The sequence below is a fragment of the Dendrobates tinctorius genome, unplaced genomic scaffold (assembly GCF_039654945.1).
Source record: "Dendrobates tinctorius isolate UK_male_01 unplaced genomic scaffold, ASM3965494v1 ptg000028l, whole genome shotgun sequence".
In the NCBI taxonomy this organism is placed as follows: Eukaryota; Metazoa; Chordata; class Amphibia; order Anura; family Dendrobatidae; genus Dendrobates; species Dendrobates tinctorius.
In genome coordinates, this window is record NW_027361696.1 from 100,086,468 (window position 1) to 100,113,593 (window position 27,126).

General features: G+C 42.8%; 1 protein-coding gene across 21 annotated transcripts in view; it reads right to left on the reverse strand.

Annotated features, from left to right (window-relative positions):
- Positions 1 to 27,126, reverse strand: part of KCNMA1 (potassium calcium-activated channel subfamily M alpha 1) — an 867,158-nt gene that overhangs the window by 813,989 nt on the left and 26,043 nt on the right. For 4 of the 21 annotated variants that reach the window (XM_073571217.1, XM_073571216.1, XM_073571203.1 and 1 more), the window contains exon 1: positions 9,072 to 13,972. The exons of 2 other annotated variants lie outside the window; for them this stretch is intronic. In XM_073571217.1, the coding sequence (XP_073427318.1) occupies positions 9,072 to 9,365 (294 nt within the window). In that variant the 5' untranslated portion in view covers positions 9,366 to 13,972. Of the gene's footprint in view, positions 1 to 9,071; positions 13,974 to 27,126 lie in introns of those variants that run through there. 15 more of the 21 variants (XM_073571221.1, XM_073571200.1, XM_073571211.1 and 12 more) reach the window with 7 other exon arrangements.

Consider the following 27,126-nt stretch of genomic DNA (forward strand, 5'->3'; position numbering starts at 1 on the left):
GAGGTCAACTCTGACACATGGTAAGGTTTTTAATATTAGACAGTGTAGGACCGTCCCGATCAGAGTCACCTTGTTGACGGTGGGATGGCTTTTGTGCTATTTTTGATCAAAAACGGCATTATTAAGAACTCTGTGTTATTTAGATGCACTTTTGCTTTTTACTTATTTAGTTACAGCAGGGTTTTTGCTCATTTTGTTTCTTGTAGTTTTTGCACTCAGTATTCGCAGGCAATCAGCATTACCTGCACGTCATGTGTAAGGTGTATTCCAATGGGTCTTAAGAACAAGAGCATGCAAAAAGGGACCTGAGCTTAACCTAAATTTCCAAAAATCTAAAATGAAGAGCAGATTCTGTTAGGGTCTAGCAACACATACACATTTTATTCGGTTTTCTGCAAATTGCAGCAAAATATAAAAAAAAAATACAACAAAACTTACATGTTTACAATATGAAAATAACACGGATGAAGGGTGCTTCAATTTGGAAACTTATAAAGCCTGTCTATGGGGCATGTTCTTACAAGGACACAACCCATTAAGGGGGAGTGGTAAATGTGTATCAGTTGACACCACCACCTCCGCAACCATCCCCACACTATGTGTGCACAGTGGCACGCTTTATATTGTTTGCACTACATGAATAGTGTTGTACCATGTGGTAATGGATACATCTCTTACATACACTTATTTATTTAGCCACATACAGTATTTATAGGAGGAGAAGCAAAAGAGTTGCACAACTTAAATAAAATGCTCTTCAGTACAGTCTTTTCATTGGGAATAACAGTAATGTATGAAACAGTCGAGTAAGAAGAGCTGACGGGTTCCTGTGGAGGCCACGTGTGTGAGCCATGTGTGAAAGCCAAGAACAGGAGTGGAAAATGCTTTCTACAACCAACAATCCCTAACTATTCTTATCTGTTATTATTAGGCTCCTGAACAATAATGTAATACAGCCATGCTTAGCAGGCCAGGCAGCCTTTGTGACAAAGTCACACACGTAGCCTAAATGCATTGGAAATCAGAAAAATTAAATATTCCTAACAGCTCATCCTTTAGTCTCGTTTCGTAGCCTACAATCTAACATACACATGATTGTAAAACACACAGAGATGGGAGATTGTCAAGTGTCCAAGTTACATATTAATAAAGTCAATATTCCAAAGTAAACAAAGCCCAGGTTGGGGAGGGGTTAATTCATTACTTTTTCTAATCCTTCCCTAGTTATTGATATAAGATGCTAAGCACTGTAGGTGTTAAGGTACTGTCACACTTAGCGATGCACCGGCGATCCCGACCAGCGATATGACGCGGTCAGGATCGCTGGTGCATCGCTAAGTGGTCGCTAGTGAGCTGCCACACAGGCAGATCTCACCAGCGACATCGCAGGGGTCGGGGGTCGCTACTTACCTGTCAGACGAAGCGATCCTGACATTCTCCCGCCCGCGTCCATGCGTTGCTCGTCTCCACAGCAGGAAGCCCAGCAGGAAGCTGACGACGAGAAACGGTCCAGGACGTTCTTGCGCGATCAGCGATAACCAGCGGGGGAGCAGTCAGAGGTAAGTATCAGACATAGCGATATCGCTAGCAATATCACTATAACGTCACAAAAAACAGTGACGTTATAGCGATATTACTAGCGATATCGCTTAGTGTGACAGGCCCTTAAGTCCTTCATTCCATCCTCTGAGCATGCTCATGGGACGATCTCCCATTGGAGTTCGGGAGTCATGTGCTCAGGTCCTCCTCCAGATCTCATTGGTCCATCTCGGAGATCTGGAGGCTTCCGGAAGGTCCTGTCTGCTATAAAAAGCGTGCATGGCTGTTCCGCCATGCGCTAGTATAGTCATACTTGCTGCTGTGTGAATGTTGATGGATGCATGATCTGGTGAGTGACTCATTTGAAACCCCTACCCTTAGATATTACGCGTGTGTGAGGGATTGAGTTATTACCAGTACCAGTACCAGCGCCAGCGCGCTATTGCTCCATAGGCACAGCTGCTAGAGTCCGACATTGCGCTTGCGCCATAGCGGTGTCGTTGAGCGGCAGTATCCACGCCGCGCTGCAGTAGCAGCCCACTTGAGCATTCGCGGCTGGGACGCTATACTCTCAGTCACTAACGGTAGGTCTAGAAGGACTTAGTACCGCCATCTTGGGCTACTCCTGTGACTGTTTACCGTTTTTATGTATTCTACCTGAAGCCTGTGACACAAACAGGTTCAGTGTTTTGTATCTTTTGTTGCGGCTCCTCTGTGTGTGAACAGAGCCCGTCCTGCACACTCCGGGTGAAGTTTAACCCGTGTGCATAATCGCCATATTGTCTTTGCCACCATCTAGCAGCGGTTATATCACCTACTGCACGGTGGACCCCGAGCGGCGAACGCACTTTATTACTATTTTTATTTCGTGCGTTCCGCCGTTCCTAACAGTAGGCAGCAGTCAGACCCGGTATTGGAGGAAAAGCACAATGGATCATCAGAACGTGGAACTAATCCTACAGTATACTGTAAGTGAATGGTAAACCGGATGTGAATTCATGTCAACACCCAAAACATTCGTCGAAAAATGACCTCACTTCTGCAGGATGCAAACTCAAAATCCCGCCACGACATTAATTTATAGTGCAACCCATTGTAGACAATCTAGCTGCTGCATCTAGGTAGTAAAAGAATATAGAAAGCTGACAAAGAACCAGCAGCACGATACATGACTCCAGATATGGCCGAATACAGCAGTGACAAGGCTCAGATGCGAATTCCCTGAGCAGAACTGCCATCCTACACAGGCAGGTTACTTACAAAGGCAGCAAAATTGCAGAGATTTCCAAGATGCAGCAACCATTTGTTTCCACGGATTTCTAAGCTGCAGATGTTGGTTGCTTTCAACTATAGATGATGTAGGAGCTATTCTTTATGCTCTCTATTGCAGGATCGCCCTTGTTAATCCTCCTGTGAGGGTAGGCCTTGTTGTTTTCCTGCTATATACCGTGCGCACTGTGTTGATTTTCACTTTCCCCATCCTGCGGAGCTATGACACAACAGGGCTACCTAGCAACAGTCTCTATGAGGGTTGGAAAGTGATGGCGAGTCTCAGTCATGGGAGGGGGAGCAGAGTGTTCCATCTTAAGCACGAAAATTCTGTGTAGATTAATACCAGAGGCCTGTGTGATGGGGCTACCTAATTACTAATAGAGCATCAGTAATCGTCACTGTGACAGCCCTTACAGGAGAGAAGTGTCAGTGACCTTGTACTCGATTATGTACAAGGCACTAGATCTGCGGTTGGTAGATATGTATACCCCATAATGTAGTTCTAATGGAAATCTGTCACATTGTGCACGCAGTCCAATCTGTGGACAGCATTGTATACAGAAGTAGATATATCTAATTATTGGAAAAGATTCAGTATAACTTGCATTTCATTCATTAAAATCTCTCATGTCCCATGGGCGGTCCTACCTAGTGACTGACAGCTATCTTCTGCATAGTCCTACAGGGAGGACTGACCACCACATGAATATGACCATCCATTGGACTCACATGCATAAAATACAAGTTTTATAGACACTTTTCCCACCATCTTTTCTGATCATCTCCTTCTTCGCTGTAACATTCTCCCTGCAGATCAGATATAACACTCAACATGACAGGTTCCTTTAAGTTAGAGCGCAGCTAAACATTCATGCAATGAAAGAGAATCTAGAGAATAGTAATATTTAACTGGGTGGACAGAGACCTTTTTTACTATGGGTGAAAAAATTAACAGGCAGGTTAGTTGCTAAAAGAGGCGACTACCTGCCTGTTGTAGTACAGAGTGGTCACTGACTGCTCCTGCCGGCGATTCCGCTGTTCCCTGTCAACAGAGCAGCTTTTCTTCTTTCAGGCTGCTCTGTCGACAGGATGTGCATGCCATCATCATGCTCACTGACAGCCAGCTACCCCAGTTAGGCAGCGGAGGTCAGGCTGTCATTCAGTACCGCCGACAGAGCAGAGTGGAAAAGCCACCACTCTGTTGACGTGACATCGGCAGAAACAGCTGAATCACCGACTCTATGCCAACAGGGATCTGCGCCAGGCACAACAGACAGGTTGTTAGGAACTACCTGCCTTTTACAGCTTAATTTTTATATAAAGTTCCATATATCACCTTTAATTATAGCTGATTGATAATGCAGGACAGTCCAGATCAACTACTTTATTTTCATATGTAATTGCAGATATACAGTATACTATTAATGAATGTGTAAAGGAAGGGCTATAAAAATTAATACCAAATAATATTGCGGTACAGGACAGCATTACCCTCAGCATGTAATGTATACATTTGTCAAAACTCATTAACAAGCAAGTCTCACGGATTAAATAAACGGACATCAAGCTACAAAAGAACTGGTGACACCATAATAACAGCAGTCTTGTAATATATCGTGCTGAATGCACCATCTGTTTACTCGTCTATATAGAAGGGTATTCTCAAGTAACAGAGCTAGTCTGTGTAACCCCTCCATGACCAGCGGTCATCATGGAATGCAGCATTGTGAAGCTGAATATTGTTTTGTTAATTCTTTAGGTACCAAACTGTGGCACCAAAATTACATCAACATGTATGATTTTTTTATTTAAATTGCACTTGTCATGTCGCAAAACACTATTAACATGCAGATATGGGGTTAATCTTCAGGCTAATAGCATTCTAAAACCATGCGGCTGCAGCACTGTAAGCTTTGCTGCTGGGAGTAAATGACCTTTTTTCTTCCTGGCAGCCTCGGGCTTTCAGTTGAAGTGCAGTTTCAGTCACTGCTCAGTATACAGTGAAGAGCGGTTGTAACCACATTCGACCACTGACCGGTAGTCAGCTCGACAGTGCATCAGTTCTAAGCTGGCTGTCAGTCAGTGCTGGGGAGAGGTTACATTAGCCGCTCACTATGTACTGAACAGTGACTGAGGCCACGCCGGCTGCACCTACATGACTGAAAGTCAGAGGCTGCCAAGAGGAATAAGGGTTCATTTCCTCCCAGCAGCTGGGTTTACAGTGCAGATTTCGCATGGTTTCAGAATGCTATTAACCTGCAGATTGAGCCCATATCTGCAGTGTAATAGCGGTTTTTGACATGACTGGTTCCCTTGAAGTGAAAAAGCAAAACAAATTATCAATTCCATTTAAATTCAAATGTGATTAGGTAAAGTGTAAAAAGAAATCACCCAATAATAAAGTACAGTGATACTAAGTATGTGCACTTTATTTAGCTATAAGGCCAGAACAAAATGCCAAATTGACTCCCAAAGCTTGGTTCTCACATCTGTAGTGTTCTTCCAGTGTTCACCTTGTCTGTATATGACAATGTACTTATCAACTTCAATACTAAACAAGTGTCCTATTGTATGTAAAGATGGCTGGAATCTCTAGTAAGGAACAGGCTGATGGTTGAACAACCACTGAGCGAACAATAGTGTGCGGAACCATCTTTAGACAGATGTAGGCATTCACATATTGGCCATTACAGTCGTGATAATGATACTAGTGATACTTCTGGAAATATTTCTTCAAAGATCATTCGTGGATGAAATAACTTTTGTCTGACTGTCAGGCTAAAATGTCAAACAAAACTAACTTCAGACAGTAATGGTCTGTGATCTATCAGCTAAAACAATTATTTGTTGTTAAATCTTCGCCAATGAATGGTCATTATCATTGAAATTCTCCATTCTCATCAATTAATGTTTATAGTGTGGGGTCAACTTAAGCATCTGACCAGGGCGGCACAGTGGCTCAGTGGTTAGCACTGCAGCCTTCCAACGCTGGTGTCCTGGGCTAAAATCCCACCACGGACAACATCTGCAAGGAGTTTGTATGTTCTCCCTGTGTTTGTGTGGGTTTCCTCCAGGTTCTCCGGTTTCCTCCCACATTCTAAAGACATACTGATAGGGAATTTAGATTGTGAACCCCATCAGGGACAGTGATGATAATGTCTGTAAAGCGCTGTGGAATTAATAGCGCTATATAAATGAGTAAAAGAAATAAAAGAAATAACCCTAGACTTAGCTGTCCTTTACTACCCTCTGCAAATTGATTCATGAATGAGATGATAAAGACATGAGAAAGAGATGATAAAGACAACACTGAGGAAAGCATTAAGACATAGTGTGAACGGAGCACACACATAATTCATCCTTATTGTGCAGGTCATGAACATGGCTGCAGACATCTCAGAAAGGGTTATGAGAAGGTGATTTTATACTTAGTTTTTTATGGCAATTGGATTGACCAGAGAAAGGGGTATGTGGTTCACAGCACGTATATATCATATATGTGGCCTCGTGCATACGTAATACCTGGCTTTTGTCATGATACCAGTGCTGGGTGACCGGCACTTCTGGGGTTAATGTTTTGATCTCAGTGCAGACTCTTACCTGCACACCTGGGACTTATTATGGTGGCCTCTCATTGGTTCTGGGAACGCTTCTTATAAGCCTCAAGAAGCTCCCATCCCCCATCAGTTATACTTTCGCCCTTGGCATTGTGTGGTGACCCCTGAGTGTGTTTGTGCTGTGTTCTGGTTGCTTGATTCTCTGTGTGCCACTCGGTCTGTTCTCTGGATACTGCTTTGGATTCTGCTTGGTACCTTCTATGTCTGTTTGGTTTTGACTTCTGCTTCGCCCTGACTATCCGTTCTGTCTCATCCCTGGAACTTTACTGATATCTCTGTGTATGACCTCCGTTTTGCCCGACTCTGAGTATTTCTGTATAGTGTCCTGCCATATCTGAAAGCAGGATGCTAAGCCCCGCCCCCTTGCAGTCACACGACCGTAGGTCCTGTGACTGCTTGCTAAACTTCAGCGTCCACAGGTCCTGTGTATCTGTACTTTCCAGCTGTACCTGACCCCGGGCCCCCCTACAGTGCGGGTGAGTCCCTGCTCAGCGGAGGCTGCACGCCGGCGCTGACAAGATCCTGACAGCTTTCAAAACTAAAAATTAGATTTGAGCCACATTGTGGTCAGGGACTGATGTAAGCAACTATACTCTGTCTACTGTGCTATCCAATATGTGGGTGCCATATGTGCCACAAGATATAAATAATTAAATATATAACTAAAAGTAAAGAATAAATTATCAATGATCCATTCAGTACTCCTAAGAAGACACCAACACCAAGTTCCTCCCTTTGTAACCTTTGCAAAACTCCATAGCCAGTGAAATTGTTACAATTTCAGGAGATTACAATGACCCAGCAACACAAAAGCAGTGAGGACGTGGTGCATAGACAGATTGTGTTTATCACTGCAACGTAAAAGGAACCGATCGTTTCAGCCCCGCGTCACATTAATGGGTTCAAGCTGCCACTATGACATTCTGAATACCAATAAAGAAACAAGCTCTAAGTATGAGCTACCAATAAAGTTAAGACAGACTGTATAGTCCCCAGAACATACATTTTTTTTGCTGTCATATACAGTTAGGTCATTTCAGCATGAAAGCTGCAATCTTCTAATTTTTTGAGTCTAAGCCCGATGGGTCTATTATTAATCATTCCTCTAAATTATTACAATAGAAACTTTTCATGAAAAGAATTTGTACTTGGCAACCAAATTCATTTTGTGAGCAAATAGATATTTGCCTAAATGTTACTCTTTTTGAGTTACATCATAACAAAGAACCATAGAATTAGTGACAAAATTATACGTTTTGGACTTCAATTTGCATGCACACAAACGGACTAGAGGGACACAGATAAAGACAATGCCATAAATCAGAAGAGGACGGAATTTTTAAGGACCATAAAGAAGTATTATGAAGTATTATGATATCAGCAAAATTGCATTAATTGTATTGTTAAAACTATCAATATACAATATTCCAATATAATTTGCACATGAATTTCACAAGGTTGTCAAGATCTCTACTTGCAGGGAGACAATCACTTCCAGGGGACTAAATCAGTCTTTGCCATGTGATGGCCGCACAGGACGACGGCGCTCGGAATATTGCACTGAAACTAAACCAAGAAGCTTCCCATTGGAGGGGCGCAATCAGAGATATTAATAGCAGTAAGGAATTGATAAAGTATACTGGAATAATCGCAATTTTCTGAATAATAAATACCCTTTTTAGAAAGTGGTGGAAAATTCTAGGAGCTAATGTTATTTTATAGGACAAAAACCTTATACATTACACCTAAATGACCTCTTTCTGCTTCTGCAAAACACAGTTGACTCTTTGTTCCCGCGCACGTCACCAAATTGCCGACCCAAATGTAAAATTACATATATGATTGGTCCAGGCAAGATAAACTGAAAATTAGGAATATATTAAATTTAAAAAAAAGAAAGCTTAAAGTTTTTTAAAAGTTCAAGAAAGTGATGAAAATTGGTTTTCTCTTTCATGTAGTCCAAACCACCAATGAATTACTGTAACTTGATTGTCTTGGAGTGTAATAGAAGACGTAGAAGTCAGTTGACTGAAAACTGATTTAGGTATAATATGAGGTGATATAAGCTATTATACGCGGAGACTCCCATTTTACCCATTTTTTATAAGTATCTTCAAGCAGTAAAATTTTACATCATGTCTGTCACTTTTTCTGGTGCTCAATTTGTGTATGTTTAGAATAAAAGTAAGATTTCTCTTTAAGTATTTGGCATGGTGAACTTGTGATGACGCCTTGTTGCAACGTGATGTCACATTGAAATTATCTATGCAGGTTAAGCTAACCCCATATAGAATGACAACATATCATTTTAGGAGAAGAAAGCTGATTCATACTGGCCACGACACTAATCAAATGTAAAAGCTCTGAAAGCTTTAATTAAAATGGTATCGAGTGCCTAAGACATGTGTAACGTTCACTGCAGAAAAAAAAAAAAGTTAAAGCAATTATCAAGCCGATGACAATTAATGTAAGAGGTGAATTAATTCAATATCACGTTACGCAAAAACTAAAACTAGAAATTAGTGACAATGATTACGTTCTACTCATTGTTACAGATTCACGGAAATATTTAAAATGCAAATAAAATTCCAAAAACACAATATCCCCGATTACACATAGACGATCACGCGGAAATATCTTTACCTTATTCTTCCTCCCACAGTGGCAGCAGACAGTCCAAAGGTATTTAAGGGTCCTCCATACCAAAATAATGAAGAGGCCCCCAAAAAATGTCACCATTGAAGAGGCCAGGAATGCCCACCACATACGTTGCCCCCGACTGTCGCATGGCACATCAGCGGTGACTGGAATAATGAGGGCAGGGTCCCCTCGGGATGTGTGGACGGAGCCCAGGTGCAGGTTGTTGTTGTTGTTGATAGCACTCATGGTTAGGCCGATGCTACTGAAGTTGCTTTGGGATTTGTTGCCACTTGACATTGCTAACAGAAGGACCCAGGAAACCCTGAAAGCCACAGAGGTCTCAGCCCCCAAATTCCTGCACCTGCCATATTGCACAGGAAAGGGGCAGGTCAAATAAATGATGGGGCCTTCTCTGACTGCCTCTCCTGCATGAAATAAGGGCAGTCCTATGACACAAGAACTCTCTCAGTTTGAGGGGTGTCCCCAAAAGCAAGGCTACCCCAGCAGCTGGTGCAGAGCTGTCATAGTCTTTCCATCAGTCAGAAGCATGAGCAGATCCCAGCCAGTCCTTCACTTGTCCCTGATGCCTGCTTCTGTATGAGGCTTCTGTCCCTATATAAGAAGGAGCATGGCATAGACCTGAAATACCGAGCAGTGCTGCCAGGGAGACCTATGGCAGGCTCTCATTGTGTGGCATTGGGTAAACAGGTATCCATTATTGCATAGAGAGCGGCCACATTGGCAGCACCTGTTCGCAGCCCTGTCTACTGTCAGATTGCTGATTCTTATTCTCCCTGTGAGCACCGGCTCCTCGGCTCCCCGGCAGCTGCACTGTGGAAAGCCATAGGAACTGCAGGCAATCAAGGGGATTCCTCAGCTGCTGAGGTCTTCGATCAATAAGATCCTTCTGGATCGTCTTCCTTTCACCCTCTGGCCACAGATTGCGGTGTTCTCCTCTCCACGCTGCCTCCAGCCTGCTGGCTCCTCTCCCCTCCTACCTTCCCTTTTCCTCCTTCTCCTCCGACTGTTCAGGGCTGTAATCCTCCCAGCTGATCGCTGGTGTCCCTCCTCCTCCTCCTCCACCAGTGCTGCTGCCTCTGTCACATCCCAGGCATAGGACATGGAGGTGAGGAGGGAGAAGGATGGGACACTGCCACAGGATGATGACACTTTGCTTCTTCTTTAGATGATTATTCAAATGTTAATATTTACTTCATTATTCTCATTATTCTCACAGAGATGCTTCTTTTTTCTATTTTTCGTCTACTTTTTCATCTTTTATATTCTTATTATTTATTTTTCTTTCTCTTTTTCTTCTTCTCTTTTCTGTTTATTCTTTTTATCTATTTCTTCATCTTTTATTTTTATTTTTTACTTTCTCTTTTTTCTTTTTCTTCTCTTTTCTATTTATTATTCTTTTTCTTCTACTTTTCCATCCTTTGTTTTCTATTTAATCTTTTTTATCTTTCTCTTATTTTTCCTCTTCTCGTTTTTTCTTTTCTATTTATTCTTTTTCTTTTACTTCTTTTTCTTTTTATTCTTCTTTGTTTAATATTATTATTATTATTATTATTATTATTATCATAACTAGGCTATTATTTATTTTTCTTTCTCTTTTTCTTCTTCTCTTTTCTGTTTATTCTTCTTTTTATCTATTTCTTCATCTTTTATTTTTATTCTTTACTTTCTCTTTTTTCTTTTTCTTCTACTTTTCCATCCTTTATTTTCTATTTAATCTTTTTTATCTTTCTCTTATTTTTCCTCTTCTCCTTTTTTCTTTTCTATTTATTCTTTTTCTTTTACTTCTTCTTTTTCTTTTTATTCTTCTTTGTCTCCTAATATTTTTATTATTATTATTATCATAACTAGGCTATTATTTATTTTCAAGATGTAACAGAAGACTTTATATAATTACATTCTAAAATGGCCTAAAAACCTTTGGCACACCAATGGAATGAATATGGGCATAGAGGTTAATTATAGCTTTTCAATATGTAACTAGTTCATTAAATGGTGAAATTGCATTAAATAGGTATCCTCATAAACATCAACACAGGATAGATAGTAATCTCCCACTGATTCTGGGAATCGGAGACCCAACGTCCGCTGAGTGAATGGAGCATTATAAAGCATGTAATAATAATAATGTTTATTTCTATAGCACCAACGTATTCCACAGCACTTTACTATTCAGGGGGGACTTGGGGCGGCACGGTGGCTCAGTGGTTAGCACTGCAACCTTGCAACACTGGGGTCTTGGGTACAATTCCCACCAAGGACAACATCTGCAAGGAGTTTGTATGTTCTACCCGTGTTTGCGTGGGTTTCCTCCCACATTCCAAAGACATACTGATAGGGAATCTATATTGTGAGCCCCATCGGGGATAATGTCTGTAAAGCGCTGTGGAATTAATGGCGCTATATAAATGAGTAAAGTAAATAAAATAAGACTTGTAAAGACATAACATGAAGCAGTAGTCGCCCATGTTAACAATAGCTCCATTTATTTGGTGCACTTTTAGACTGTCACTTTAGTAATCAGTGGGGGTCCCAGCAGTCAGACCCACAGTCATAGATTATATAATGAGGGCACCTGCAGCGCACATATTCCCGCAGGGAGCTTTCCTGGTGCTGTGCTGCAGGCGATGCAGAATGGCAGCGCAGCTCCAGGAGAGCTACTGTCTCCTGTGCTATGCCAGGATGATGACGTCATCAGCTGGTGCTGGCGTGAAGATGTCATTGCGCTAGCATGTACATGCTAGCCAGACCAGAACTGGAGCCACGGGGTCCGCATAGAGCGACAGGGAAACTGGAGCGAGGTGAGTATGTCTGTATGACTTTTTTCTTTTTTTTTTTAATGTGTGTATGAGACGTGAGGACTCATACTGTACAGTATATAGGAGGCTATGCGGGGGCTCACACTGTATAAAGGAGGCTATACAGGGGCTCACACTATATACAGGAAGCTTTGTGTGACCTCACACTGTATACAGGAAGGTATGTGCAGGCTCATACTGTATATAGGATTCTACATAGGGGCTCATACTGAATACAGGAAGCTATATAGGGGCACCCACTGTATATAAGAGGCTATGTGCAGGCTCATTCTGTATGTAGGAGGTAATATGGTGACTCACACTGTATACAGGAGGCTATGTGGAGGCTCATACTGTATATTAGGGCTATGTGCTGGATCATACTATATATAGAAGGCTATATGGGGGCTCATACTGTATACAGGAGGCTGTGTTTGGGGTCATACTGTATATAGGAGGCTATATGCAGGCTCATACTATATATGTGTGTGTACAAACTGTATACAGGAGGCTATGTGCAGGCTCATACTGTATATAGAAGGCTATGTGCTGGCTCATAGTGTATATAGGGCTATGTGCAGGCTCATGTGCATATAGGGCTATGTGCAGGCTCATGTGCAGACTTATACTGAATACAGGAGGCTATATGTTGGCTCATACTGTATATAGGAGGTATGTGGAGCTTATACTGTATACAGGAGGCCATGTGTGGGCTCATACTGTATATAGGAGGGTATTTGCAGGCTCATACTGTATTCAGGTGGCTATGTGCGAGCTCATACTGCATATAGGAGGCTATGTGGAGGCTCATACTATATATAGGAGGTTTTATGAGGGCTCATACTGTATATAGGAGGCTGTATGCATATATAGGAGGCTATATGCAGGCTCATACTATATATGTGCAGGCTCAAACTGTATACAGGAGGCTATGTGCGGTCTCATACTGTATATAGGAGGCTATGTGAAGGCTCATGTGCAGACTCATAATGTATACAAGAGACTGTGTGGGCTCATACTGTATATATAGTAGGAGGCTATGCGGGGCACAGACTGTGTACAGGAGGCTATGTGTGGGCTCATACTGTATATAGGAGAGTATGTGTGGGTTCATACTATATATAGGAGGGTATGTACAGGGTCATACTGCATATAGGAGGGTATGTGTGAGCTTATATTACATGTAGGAGGCTATGTGAAGGCACACAATGTAGGGGCTCACAATGTGTATAGGAGACTATGTGGGGGCTCATACAGTATATTGGAGGCTATATTTGGACTCATACTGTATATAGGGAGCTATGTGGGGCTTATACTGTATATAGTGAGTTATGTCCGTGCTCATACTTTGTCTAGGTAGCTATATGGGGGCTCATACTATATATAGGGAGCTATGTGGGGCTTAAACTGTTTATAGGTAGCTATGTGGGGGCTTACACTTTATGTAGGGGGCTGTGTGTGGACTCATAGTGTATATAGGATTCTGTGTGTGGATTCATACTGTATGTACAGGGCTGTTTGGAGGCACATTTTGTATGTAGGGGCTATGTGAGGGCATATTGCATGGGCCAGTGAGCTGTTATCCTCATTACAGTACTGCTTCTGGTCTCCTTTTCTTGTCCTTATTGAAGAAATTTCCTGATAAAACCATGAATGACCAAAAGAGGGAGGAAAGACGATGTCGTTCAGCTAAGTACACAACTGTTGAGGCCATATAGGGTCTATATACATAGGAATGCCCATGTCCATAGAAACATGACTATGAGGTATATGATATAGGAAGGATGTGTTGAGGCCATATAGGGCCTATATACAGTACATAAGAATGCCCATGTCCATAGAAACATGACTATGAGGTATATGATACAGGAAAGATGTATATCTTTGTACCGTGTTACCCAATAGATAGAAAAATATTTAGAATTGAGAGTCCTCAGTGGTTGATACCTTTTAATGGCTAACTGAAAAGATAGTAACACATTGCAAGCTTTCGAGACTACTCAATTCTCTTCACCAGGCACTGACTAATACAAAATCTGAAGAATTACATATTTATCCACAACACAGCACAGAAATAATGCAATAGATAAGACAAGTGACATGAAGCAGAACTATCATTATGGGAGAGTGATTGACAGTTACGGCCATAAATATTGTAACAGTTCATAGATACATTGCATGAAAGTTTTATAGTCCTCTGATTGGTGTCTGGTTCTGTGTTGTGATGCCCCCACAAGGCCTTAGAGGCAAATTCCTTAATCGATGTAAAAACACATAAATTCATGCCACACATTCATTCCTGCTCTGAGTGTGTCAAAGGTTGTCATGAGTTTATACTCCCAGATCCTTCTGTCTCTCTAAGATTTGAAATTAACTTTCAATACAAGTAATTTCATGTCTATGGTGCTGTGATCAGGCATTCAAAAATGTTTATCCACAGGTAGATCCATTCTTTCTTCTCTCATGCCTTATGATTTATGTCTTTTTACATCAGTTATCAGTGGGGGCATCACAACACAGAACCAGACCCCAATTAGAGGACAATAAAACATTCACACTCCTTATCTATGAACTGTTCCAATATTTATGGCCAAAACTGTCTATCACTCTCCCATAATGATAGTTCAGCTTCACATCACTTGTCTTACCTATTATCTACTGGCATTATGGCTCCCTTACCTGAGGGTGATGCAAGAATTACCACATGCTGCCATTGATTGACTGCAGTGGTCATATGACACCCACTTCTGAACAAAGTCCAGGAGCACCTGGCGTGTTAGTGATGGATCACTGGCAAAATGGCTACATGAGTGTGATTCTTATTTTACAATACTGGATCTTATTTTACAATACTGGAAGCCATTGTCTTTTTATATCTTAATGTTGGATAACCCCTTTAACAGTAGATCAAACATAGTATTTTTCCATGAATTTTGTAGCAGTATATGCTTCAAAATGAATGAAAAATAGCTAAACATACTCTTCAAATAAGCTTTCTGTTGATCTCAAAAGGAAAACGTACCTTAGCGCACATGACGCTTTTCCATGCTGCAATGTATTCACTTATTTATTTCAATTTCTAAGGTTTTCAGAAAGTGTTTTCTTTACACAGTTTCCAAGTCATATTTTTTTCTGTCGGAAAAATCCAGTGATATGCAGATCCAGTCATTTGACTGCTGAAGCCAATCACAGATCTCAGTGATCAGGTGACATCCATTCCAGACCAGTGTCGGACTGGGGATGCCAAGGGCCCACCAGTAATATTGACTTTGGGAGCCCATTTTTCACCTGCATACAAATATTACACTACCCTTGTTCACAAATTTACGCATATCTCTATATAATAATAAAATGGGTAGTTTGGTTAATGAATTATGGGATGCTGCTTTATTCTGTACAGAGTGAATCAAGTGAATTATGTACTCCCCATATATTGGGACTGGGGGCCCAGATCTGCACAGGGGCCCACCAGGGGATTCGCCTATTACCCTATTAGCCAGTCCAAGCCTTGTCCAGACAGAGAGCATCAAAGCAGCCTGCACTAGAGCAGGGGTCCAGCCTGGGAGTATGGCTCATATTTTATTCCATTTCCTGCCTTTAGAACATTTTTTTATTTTGGTTAGACAACCACATTAATATGTACAAGTGGAAAAGCTATACAAATCGAAATTCTACAAAATTTTTGTCGTTCATTTTTTACCTAGATTTATTTTTTAATTTAAAACAAATTCTTAATATGCAAGATGTATATCTTTGTACCGTGTTAGCCAGTGGATAGAAAAATATTCAGGATTACTGAGGACTCTCAATCCTGAATATTTTAATATGCAAGATGTATTCATTTTAAAACAATTTGGACTTACTAAGTATTTATTATTATGAGACTTACTTTGCACATGACATTATGCCCATATAACTAATAATAGTGTCTAATAATAACGACACACTAGTAAATCTTATCAGTGATCTATTTATAAGGGTACACAGAGAAGATACATATCATTACTTCTAAGTATGCCCTCTAGCCCCTCTGCCAAAGGGAATTCCGTGATACCACCCGTGACATCACAAGTTTCCATGACATCCACCCACATTTAGAAGCAGCTCAGGAGTACAATCACTGTTATGAATTTAGGAAACATTGTAACTCAGCAGAGAAATAAAAATCATCATCTTCATCATAATTGAAAAGCAGGGGTTTGGAAGCCATTTACATGCAATTTTTTACCACAATGTCATTATCCAGACCGGGTTTTGAGTCCTGTCTTTTCATGGTCCCTGTCTGGTCATTTCAGGGGTTAAATTTTTCAGGTTTGCTATTTAGCTCTGCTGCATCCTACGGCGTGTGTATCTGACTCTGGTGTATCCTGATTTGTCCCGCTGTTATCCCTGACTTGCCCCGTGTCTGTTTATTCCCTCTGTCTGTCCTGACTCTGTGTTTCCCTGTAAGTTTGCTGACTCCCTGGTTTTGGCTTGGCTTGCATTCGGACCTGCTTCTGCCTTTTGTCTTTGTCTTATATGCTTCCAACCATTGCTGATTCCCTGGCTTGTTTCTGACCATGTGTACTGCTGTGACCTCTGGTACTTCTGCTCCTGACTGTTTCTGACTTGGCTCGTCTGACCACTCTTTCGCCACCTGGTGGCGCTTGTGCCACTGCTCAGTATCGCCACGCTGTGTGTGCAACCTCTCTTCCCTCACCAGCACCCCCTGGTGGAGGTTGCACTATACTGCACCGCAGTAGCATGACAATATTGCTGACCTATACATGTAAAGCGGATTTTGCATTTTTTTCTCTGATCATGGATCCGCTATGTAACTTGGAGGATGAGGTGTCCAATTTGACCCAAATGATGCAAGATTTGTCAGTGGAACATAGGGCTCTTGCTTCCTCTCACAACCAACTCCAGCGGGAGCTTACTCAGACTGTTAAATCTTTTCAGGGTGCCATGACTAAATCAGCTGTTAAGCAATATAACCCCACTGATGTGTCCTTACACTCTCCTGAATCTATGGTCAGGCTCCCTGATACTTTCTCTGGAGAGAAGGAGAGGTTTCTTGCATTCAGAGAAAGTTGTAAGCTATTTTTTTCCCTTAGACCCAGATCCTCTGAAGATGAGAGTCAACGGGTGGGGATAATTATTTCATTACTCCGGGAGGGGCCTTTAACCTGGGCTTTTGCTTTACCTGCTTCTGCCCCTGAACGTACATCTGTGGACAGGTTCTTTGAGGCTTTAGGACTAGTGTTGAGCATTCCGATACCGCAAGTATCGGGTATCGGCCGATACTTGCTGTATCGGAATTCCGATACCGACTTCCGATATTTTTTCAATATCGGAATTCGGCATCGGAATCGGAAGTTCAGTTGATTGACGGCCTGACGTCATCATGATGCGCGGTGTGTGCGCATCATGATGCGCCGTCATTTCGGGCCTTCCGGGGGTCTCTGCCGGCCTGCCGGGGGGCTGTGCCGGCCTGCCGGGGGGCTGTGTGGACTGCCCGGGGTCTGTACCGGCCTGCCGGGGGGCTGTGCCGGCCTGCCGGTGGTCTGTGCACCCTGTGGGGGTCTGTACCGGCCTGCCGGGGGGCTGTGCCGGCCTGCCGGGGGGCTGTGCTGATGTCCGGGGGTCTGTGCAAGCATCGTCCGATGGGACTACAAGTCCCATCGGGCGATGCCTGCTACCATGACAGTGATTGACACATTAGCCAATGATGGGACAGTAGTAGTCCCATCATCCGGCTAATGTGTTAAATGTTAAAAAAAAAAAAAAAAAAAAAAAAATACTACATACATACTACATGCATGCTACATACATACTACATGCTACATACATACTACATACATGCTACATACATACTACATGCATGCTACATACATACTACATGCATGCTACATACATACTACATATATACTACATACATACTACATACATACTGCATGCTACATACATACTACATACTACATATATACTACATGCATGCTACATACATACTACATATATACTACATGCATGCTACATACATACTACATGCTACATACATACCACATATATACTACATACATACTACATATATACTGCATGCTACATACATACTACATATATACTACATGCATGCTACATACATACTACATGCTACATACATACCACATACATACTACATACATACTACATACATACTACATGCTACATACATACTACATGCTACATACATACTACATATATACTACATGCATGCTACATACATACTACATGCTACATGCATGCTACATACATACTACATACATACTACATGCTACATACATACCACATATATACTACATACATACAATACATTCATACAATACATACATAGACATACAGTACATATAACATAGAGTAACATACTTACCAATACTTGTCACATTGTTCCCCGAAGCCATTGTCGTCTACGGAATAAATATTAACATAACAAACCACAAAAATACTCACCCACGATCCGAAGCAGTCCACGAGTGTGTCCCACGACGATCTTGGGTAGAGAACTGCAGCATCGGATGATGCTGCCGTTCTCTACGGGCTGCAGGAATCCAATGACGGAAGGTAGGTATCCTTCCGCACTGTATTCCTCCGCCACTTAAAAAAAAAAAGTCCCTAGTCTCACTTTATGCCATTGCTGTGTGGGAAATTCCCACACAGCAATGGCATAAAGTGAGACTAGGGACTTTTTTTTTTTAAGTGGCGGAGGAATACAGTGCGGAAGGATACCTACCTTCCGTCATTGGATTCCTGCAGCCCGTAGAGAACGGCAGCATCATCCGATGCTGCCGTTCTCTACCCAAGATCGTCGTGGGACACACTCGTGGACTGCTTCGGATCGTGGGTGAGTATTTTTGTGGTTTGTTATGTTAATATTTATTCCGTAGACGACAATGGCTTCGGGGAACAATGTGACAAGTATTGGTAAGTATGTTACTCTATGTTATATGTACTGTATGTCTATGTATGTATTGTATGAATGTATTGTATGTATGTAGTATATATGTGGTATGTATGTAGCATGTAGTATGTATGTAGTATGTATGTAGCATGCATGTAGCATGTAGTATGTATGTAGCATGCATGTAGTATATGTGGTATGTATGTAGCATGTAGTATGTATGTAGCATGCATGTAGTATATATGTAGTATGTATGTAGCATGTAGTATGTATGTAGCATGTAGTATGTATGTAGTATGTATGTAGTATGTATGTGGTATGTATGTAGCATGTAGTATGTATGTAGCATGCATGTAGTATATATGTAGTATGTATGTAGCATGCAGTATATATGTAGTATGTATGTAGTATATATGTGGTATGTATGTAGCATGTAGTATGTATGTAGCATGCATGTAGTATATATGTAGTATGTATGTAGCATGTAGTATGTATGTAGTATGTATGTAGTATGTATGTAGTATGTATGTAGTATGTATGTGGTATGTATGTAGCATGTAGTATGTATGTAGCATGCATGTAGTATATATGTAGTATGTATGTAGCATGCAGTATATATGTAGTATGTATGTAGTATATATGTGGTATGTATGTAGCATGTAGTATGTATGTAGCATGCATGTAGTATATATGTAGTATGTATGTGGTATGTATGTAGCATGTAGTATGTATGTAGTATGTATGTAGTATGTATGTGGTATGTATGTAGCATGCAGTATGTATGTAGCATGCATGTAGTATATATGTAGTATGTATGTAGCATGTATGTAGTATGTAGTATGAATGTAGCATGTATGTAGTATGCATGTTGTATGTATGTAGCATGTAATTTTTTTTTTTTTTTTTTTTTTTACATTTAACACATTAGCCGGATGATGGGACTACTACTGTCCCATCATTGGCTAATGTGTCAATCACTGTCATGGTAGCAGGCATCGCCCGATGGGACTTGTAGTCCCATCGGACGATGCCTGCACAGCCCCCCGGAGCCGGCACAGCCCCCCGGCAGGCCGGCACAGCCCCCCGGAGCCGGCACAGCCCCCCGGCAGGCCGGCACAGACCACCGGCAGGCCGGCACAGCCCCCCGGCAGGTCGGCACAGCCCCCCGGCAGGCCGGCACAGCCCCCCGGCAGGCCGGCACAGCCCCCCGGAGCCTGCACAGACCACCGGCAGGCCGGCACAGACCACCGGAGCCTGCACAGACCCCCTGGCAGGCCGGCACAGCCCCCCGAAAGGCCCGTACAGACCCCAGAGAGGCTGTACAAGGGCAGGAAAGGGTTTTTCTTATTCCGATACCGGAAGTCCCATAGACTTGAATGGGACTTCCAGTATCGGAATCGGCGATACCGATACTTTTTTTAAAGATCGGCCGATACCATCCGATACGATACTTTGAAGTATCGGACGGTATCGCTCAACTCTATTTAGGACTGATTTATGATGAACCAGACCGGGTCAGGGTAGCAGAGGATATGACCATGGGTCTCTCCCAGAGAAATCTCACTGCTGAACGGTATTGTTCTGAGTTAAAATGGTGGTCTACTGAGGTGTCTTGGAATGACTCTGCTTTGAGATGCCAGTTCAGGAGAGGACTTTCTGATCATCTCAAGGACGCGCTGGCCCTCCATCCGCCACCCAGTTCACTGGAAGAGGCCATGACCCAGGCCATTCGTATGGAAAGGAGGTTTTGGGAGAGAGGAATTATCCAGCGTGAGATTCCTGTATTGCCTACCAAGTCTGAGGTGATGACATTCACGGAGCCTATAGAAGTTGGTGCCACCAACTTCAAGGAGAAAGAGAGGAATCGACAACATGATGGGAAATTATGTTTTTATTGTGTAGATGCGGTACATTGGAAGAAGGACTGCCCCTCTTGTCCATCAAGTAACAAGCTGCCGAGTCTGGGTGATTTTCGAGGAGGTCACCCAGACTCTCAGGTACCATTTTCATCATTTCAAAAAGTTTTGTTAGAGGTGGAACTGTGTTAAAGAGATGGTTTTGCCTCCACTTCAGCTTTTGTGGACTGTGGATCTTCCATGAACTTCATTGACTATAGTCTGGTGTCCAAGTTAAAGTTAGGGACAGTTAGGCTAGAGACTCCCATCCATATCATTGCCATTGATAAGACACAGTTGGCTGAAAATGTTATTAAATTTGTCTCTGAGGAGTTCCTCCTCAAGGTGGGTTCCTTGCACCAGGAACAAATTTCATGTTATGCTATGAATAATCTGCATGCGGGACCGGTATTGGGGTTCCCCTTGTTACAGAGGCATAATCCTGTTATAGAAAGGGGATCTCATGATATTGTTTAATGGGGTCCTAATTGTTCCAATGGTTGTTTTTCTGCTGTTTTTGTGCCTGCCATTAGTCCGGAGGGTATTCCGGAGTACCTAAAGGACTTTGTGGACGTGTTCTCCGAAAAAGAGGCTGAGGTTTTGCCACCATATCGTCCTTATGATTGTACCATTGATCTTATTCCGGGTTCTAAATTGCCCAAAGCCCATTTGTACAATCTTTCTGGCCCGGACCGTGCCACTATGTAAAGCTATATTTCTGATAGTCTACGCAAAGGTCACATCCGTCCTTCTGTCTCACCTGTGGCTGCTGGATTCTTTTTTGCCAAGAAAAAAAGATTGTGGTTTATGCCCGTGCCTCGATTTTCAGGAACTAAATAAAATTGCGGTGAGAAATACCTACCCTCTCCCACTCATTCCTGATCTCTATAGCCAATTGTCAGGGGCTAAGTGGTTTTCCAAACTTGATCTCAGGGGAGCATATAACCTTATCCGTATTCGGGAAGGGGATGAGTGGAAAACTGCATTTCTCACCTCCGAGGGTCTGTTTAAAAATTTGGTTATGCCCTTCGATGTTTCAGAAATTCATGAATGATGTTTTTCTGATTTTATCGGACGCTTTATGGTTGTATACGTGGATGATATCCTTGTTTTCAAGGAATCACACATTGGTCATTAACGTGCTGTTCTTCATAGGTTATGGGAAAATTCTTCACTAAACCCGAGAAATGTTTGTTTTGTGTTCAGGAGCTTTTCTTTCTGGGGATCATCCTTTTTGCCAGTGGGTTTCGGATGGATCCCAGAAAGGTTCAGGCCAGTGTTGATTGGGTGCAACCAAGATACCTCACTGTTATGACTGAGTCACCGTAGGAGGCAAAAACAGAAATGCTAGCTAAGTCCAGAAAACCAGAGAAGTTGGCAGCTATCGGATTGCAGACCCCTGAACCTATCAACACAACTAGCAGTAGCCGTGGGGGGTTCCTACGATGCCCTAGACCCCTCGATCACAGCCGGAGAATTAAATAGGCCTAAAGAAAGAAAGGGGAAATCTAAACTGCCCCAGAGCAGACCCCAAAGCAAAAGGCAGCCCCCAACATATAATGACGGTGAAGCAAGATGAAAACACTAACACAGACAGAAAGATAGACTGAGCAAAGACGGGGCCCCAGCTAACTAGATAGAAAAGGACAGGAAGGTTGCTGTCTGCAATCCGTGAAAAACCCTATGAAAATAAGAGCCAACAGACTGACAGTGAAAAAGGCCCTGAAGACGCTAGGCTTCAAAAAGCTATGTCAGTACTCAGGAATATTCTGAAGACAGAGCAACAGGCAAAAGGAGATTCAGCTCACCCCAGCAGGGAATGGCAGAATCCAGAAAAGCAAGGAAAACAAAAACAAAACACAAATGCAACAGGCACAGCAAAAATCTTAGCTTTAGAGGAGCAGGAATCAGACTGGTGTCCTAGAAGTCCACAGAGAAATCACCCGCAGGGCAGAAGGGCGTCGGCAGCCTTATATCCAATCCGTGACTCCACTCAGCCAGTCATCCTCATTAGACTCAGGTGCCTGATAATCAGGCTCATTACCTTCCTTTACCAGAATAGGGAGTTCACCAGACCTCAGTGACGAAGGGGAAAATGAACTCACAACACCTCACGGGTCTGCAGCGTTTTCTGGGTTTCGACAATTATTACCGAAAATTCATCAAGGGGTTTTCTCAGGTGGTCAAGCCACTCACCGATCTCACTCGCAAGGGGGCTGATCTCAAAATCTGGTCACCCTTGGCAGTTGAAGCATTTACTACATTAAAGGAGTGTTTTATGTCTGCTCCTGTATTGGTTCAAACAGGAAGAAAATACCCTCAAAATACATTTTCAATACATGCTGTGCAAGTGCACAAAAGAAGGCCCCAAATGTGAATGGAGACGTAGGAACGACTCAAACAGACCATGTAAAAAAGGGAGAAACAGAGTCCAAAGCTACAATGTAACAATATAATTTATTGAAAAAAGCATGGTGGAGACAAGACAAACAGGCTTGGAATAGATAAAATGAGATAGCATAATCATCATCACCAGATACAAAAAGCACCCTGCACAAAAGTAGGTGTCAAGCCCCATCAGAAAAATGTCTTTGATTCCCGTGGTCCCCCACAGGGGTGCTTTCCTTGCGGCCATTGCGTCGCTTGTAAAAATATATTACGCACGTCCACCTTTCAGTCAGCTGATGGAGTACGGACTTTTTCCATCCGTCAACACATCACTTGTAGTACAACCCAAGTGGTTTATTATGCTACTTGTGGATGTCCGAAAATATACATTGGTTTAACGTCCCGTCAGCTGAAGGTGCGTACTAGAGAGCACGTCAGGGACATTATGGCGGCGGCAGATGTCTCTGACGTCTCTCAATTGAAAACTATACCTAGACATTATGAAGTCCATCATGGTTGTGACCCCAAATCATTTACAGTGAGGGGTATACAACATCTAAGGAGTGGCATCAGGGGTGGTGATATTAAACGCCTACTAGCACAAGCTGAGTGCAGGTGGATCACCATCCTTGGTACTATGACCCTCCATGGACTCAATGAGTCCCTGGGTTTTGCGTCATTCTTGTGATGCCCTTGTCAGTATCATTTATTTATTTACTCATTGATCCTTTGTGTCTTCTGGTCCTCTCGACCCCATTGAGTGTATATATTTTGTGTATACATTGTTTTTAATTTTTTGCTTTTATATGTTTTTAATTTCTTTCCTTTTGTGCCCGTAGTTACTCCCTTGGTTACTACACATATTGTGATTCGAGATCTGCCATGTTACTTTATGCTTTTGGATTTCATGAGACTGCCTGGTTTCTGATGTCTCTTCAATCCTTTGTCTTCTTATCAAGAAACCTACTTTTGTGCAGGGTGCTTTTTGTATCCGGTGATGATGATTATGCTATCTCATTTTATCTATTCCAAGCCTGTTTGTCTTGTCTCCACCATTCTTTTTTCAATAAATTATATTGTTACATTGTAGCTTTGGACTCTGTTTCTCCTGTATTGGTTCAGCCCGATCCATCAGAACCATTCATTGTAGAGGTGGATGCATCGGAGGTGGGAGTGGGGGTGGTGTTGTCTCAGGGACCCGTTATGTTGATCAATTTAAGACCATGTGCCTTTTTCTCCAGGAAGTTTTCTTCTGCAGTGAGGCACTATGATGTTGGTAACCGGGAGTTATTGGCTATAAAATTTGCTTTTGAAGAATGGAGGCATTTTTTTGGAGAGGGCAGTTCATCAGATCACGGTTATTACGGACCACAAAAACTTGTCTTACATTGAATCTGCCAAGCGGTTAACTCCTAGACAGGCAAGGTGGTCACTTTTTTTTTCTGGTTTTAATTTTTCTATCACTTTTCGGCCTGGTTCCAAGAATGTCAAGGCAGATGCCTTATCTCGCAGTTTTGATCCTATGTCACCCCTCGAACCTCCTTCCTCCATTCTTTAGCATGGGGTGGTTGTTGCTGGGGTATCCTTTGAATTGGAGTGTGAAATTCAGGAGGCTCAGTTTCTTGCTCCTCCATTTTTTGCCTGATAATAAGCTCTTTGACCCGGTTCAGTACAGGTTGAGGGTAGGGATGGGCGAGTCTACTCGCTAGGACTCGTTACTCGGCGAATAGTAAGGGACTCGCTGGACTCGTTACTCGGTGAGTCTCCCAGTGATTACTCGCACAGTAACGAGTCCAATGCAAGTCAATGGCAATCCTAGTTTTGTCAGAGTTTTTTTTTCTCACTCGCTAGACTCGCTATATCACATCGCTGTCAACAGCGAGTCTGAGCGAGTCTGAGCGAGTCTACGATTCCGAGTCCTGTATACTGGATTCGGGACTCGCTTATACAGAATCTGTTATGTTCCTACAAGTTTCCAAGACAGCCTATGTCAACACACAGCGATTGTGAGCGAGTCTGAGCGAGTCTACGAATCCCGAGTCCTGTATACTGGATTCGGGACTCGCAAATATAGAATCTGTTATGTTCCTACAAAGCTTCCGAGACAGCCTAGCGTGTTAGGTCAGAAAACTTTTTTAGATGGACAAGCATGTTAGCCAATCATATTCAGTAATGTTGGTTGTGGCAGGACTATGATTGGCTTCTGTCCATCGTGATGCCTATGTCATGTATGAGAGGCGAGGCTGTATATAAGCCTTTTCCACCGCCATTTCCTCTACATTCCTGAGAGATCTGAGATAGAGCAGGGTGAGGTAGATGCTTGAGCAGATCATAGGGATTGTCAGTTAGTGTAGGGAAACTTCAAGATTCCTTATATTAAACCCAAACAGCTCTTCTGAGAGCTACCAGGAGGACAGAGGAGTACTGTGTAGACTGTAGGCAGGCAGGCAGGGAGGATCAAGCTTTACAGTGCAGTGCACAGTGCAGGGACTAGTGTGCAGCTTCACTGCTAGGTGTCAGCACACACACTTACCCCGCCAGCAAGTGACGCCTACAGCACCACCTAACTCCATCTCGGTGACTGTGCATTTGTCAACAATGTCACAAAAACCACAATTTCCCAAAAAAGAGGTTGCAAAGGGACGAGGTCGTGGCCGTAGCAGTGCAGGGAACATCACTTGAGCGATCTCCCTCCAGGCTGTAGTCCGCTGGATGTTATGCCCATAGGCAGGGTCAGTGGGGAGCCAAAGCAGGGGCCGAGCCTCCACCAGATCAATCAACTGCAGCGTGTTGACAGTGACACGGGCCATGATTGCTCTGTATTGCTCTGTGTGTGTGTGCGTATGTCAACTCGACTCGGATTATTTCCTGTTTGCTCAAAGCATGGTGTGTGCTAGAGAAAATCGCTTCCCTCGCCTCATCGGCGCTAAATAAGACAAACAAATGCAAGTTTGGACTCGGACACAGCAGCAACAAACTGTTGCGAGTGGGGTTTACAAATCACCAATGCAAGCGCTTTCCGAGACACATCTGCGATTTGTAAATCGCACATTACTCGCTAAGACTCGCTTCCCCATTCATTAACATTGGACTCGCTAGACTCGCAACGAGTAGCGAGTCCCGGGCTCGGACTCGCTAGAGTCAAGCGATTCCGAGTAATTTAGGACTCGCCCATCACTAGTTGAGGGTTCTCTGGGAGTTCCACGATTCTGCTCTCAGTGGGCACCCGGAATCTTGGCCACCCGGGAAGCCATTGCTAGGCTGTTTTGGTGGTCCTCCATGACCTCTGATGTCGCTAGGTTTGTGTCTGCTTGTGATACCTGTGCCCATGCTAAGAGCTCCCATAACCGGCCAGCCGGGGAATTGGTGCCATTACCAATTCCGGATAGACCTTGGACTCATTTGTCCATGGATTTTATCACTGATCTCCCTCATTCCAATGGCAAAACTGTTATCTGGGTAGTGGTTGACAGATTCAGTAAACAGGCGTAATTTGTACCTTTGACAGGATTGCCTAATGCAGAAACAGTAAGTTGTTTGTTGATCACGTTATATGGCTGCATGGCGTGTCTTTGAGTGTGGTTTCTGATAGAGGGGTACAATTTGTGTCCAAATTTTGGAGGGCATTTTGTAAATGCTTGGGTATTTGCTTGACCTTTTCCTCTGTCTACCAATCCCGAGACCAATGGTCAGATGGAGAGGACCAATCAGTCACTTGAACAGATTTTGCCGTGTCTTGCTACGTCTCAGCATGATGATTGGTGTTCCTCATTGCCCATGGCTGAGTTTACATTTAACAATCAAATTAACCAGTCCACTGGCACCTCTCCGTTCTTCTGTAGCTATGGTTTTCACCCCCTTTTTATCGAATTTTCTAGGCTGGATTCAGGATGTCCAGAGTCTGATACGGCAGTTCAACGGATGGGGGAGGTGTGGAGGGAGATCCAGAAGAACATTGGGGAGGCTCCGGGAAAACATAAACATTTTGCTGATAAGGCCAGGTTCACATAGTATTAATGCAGTCCATTCAACGCATAGCGTTG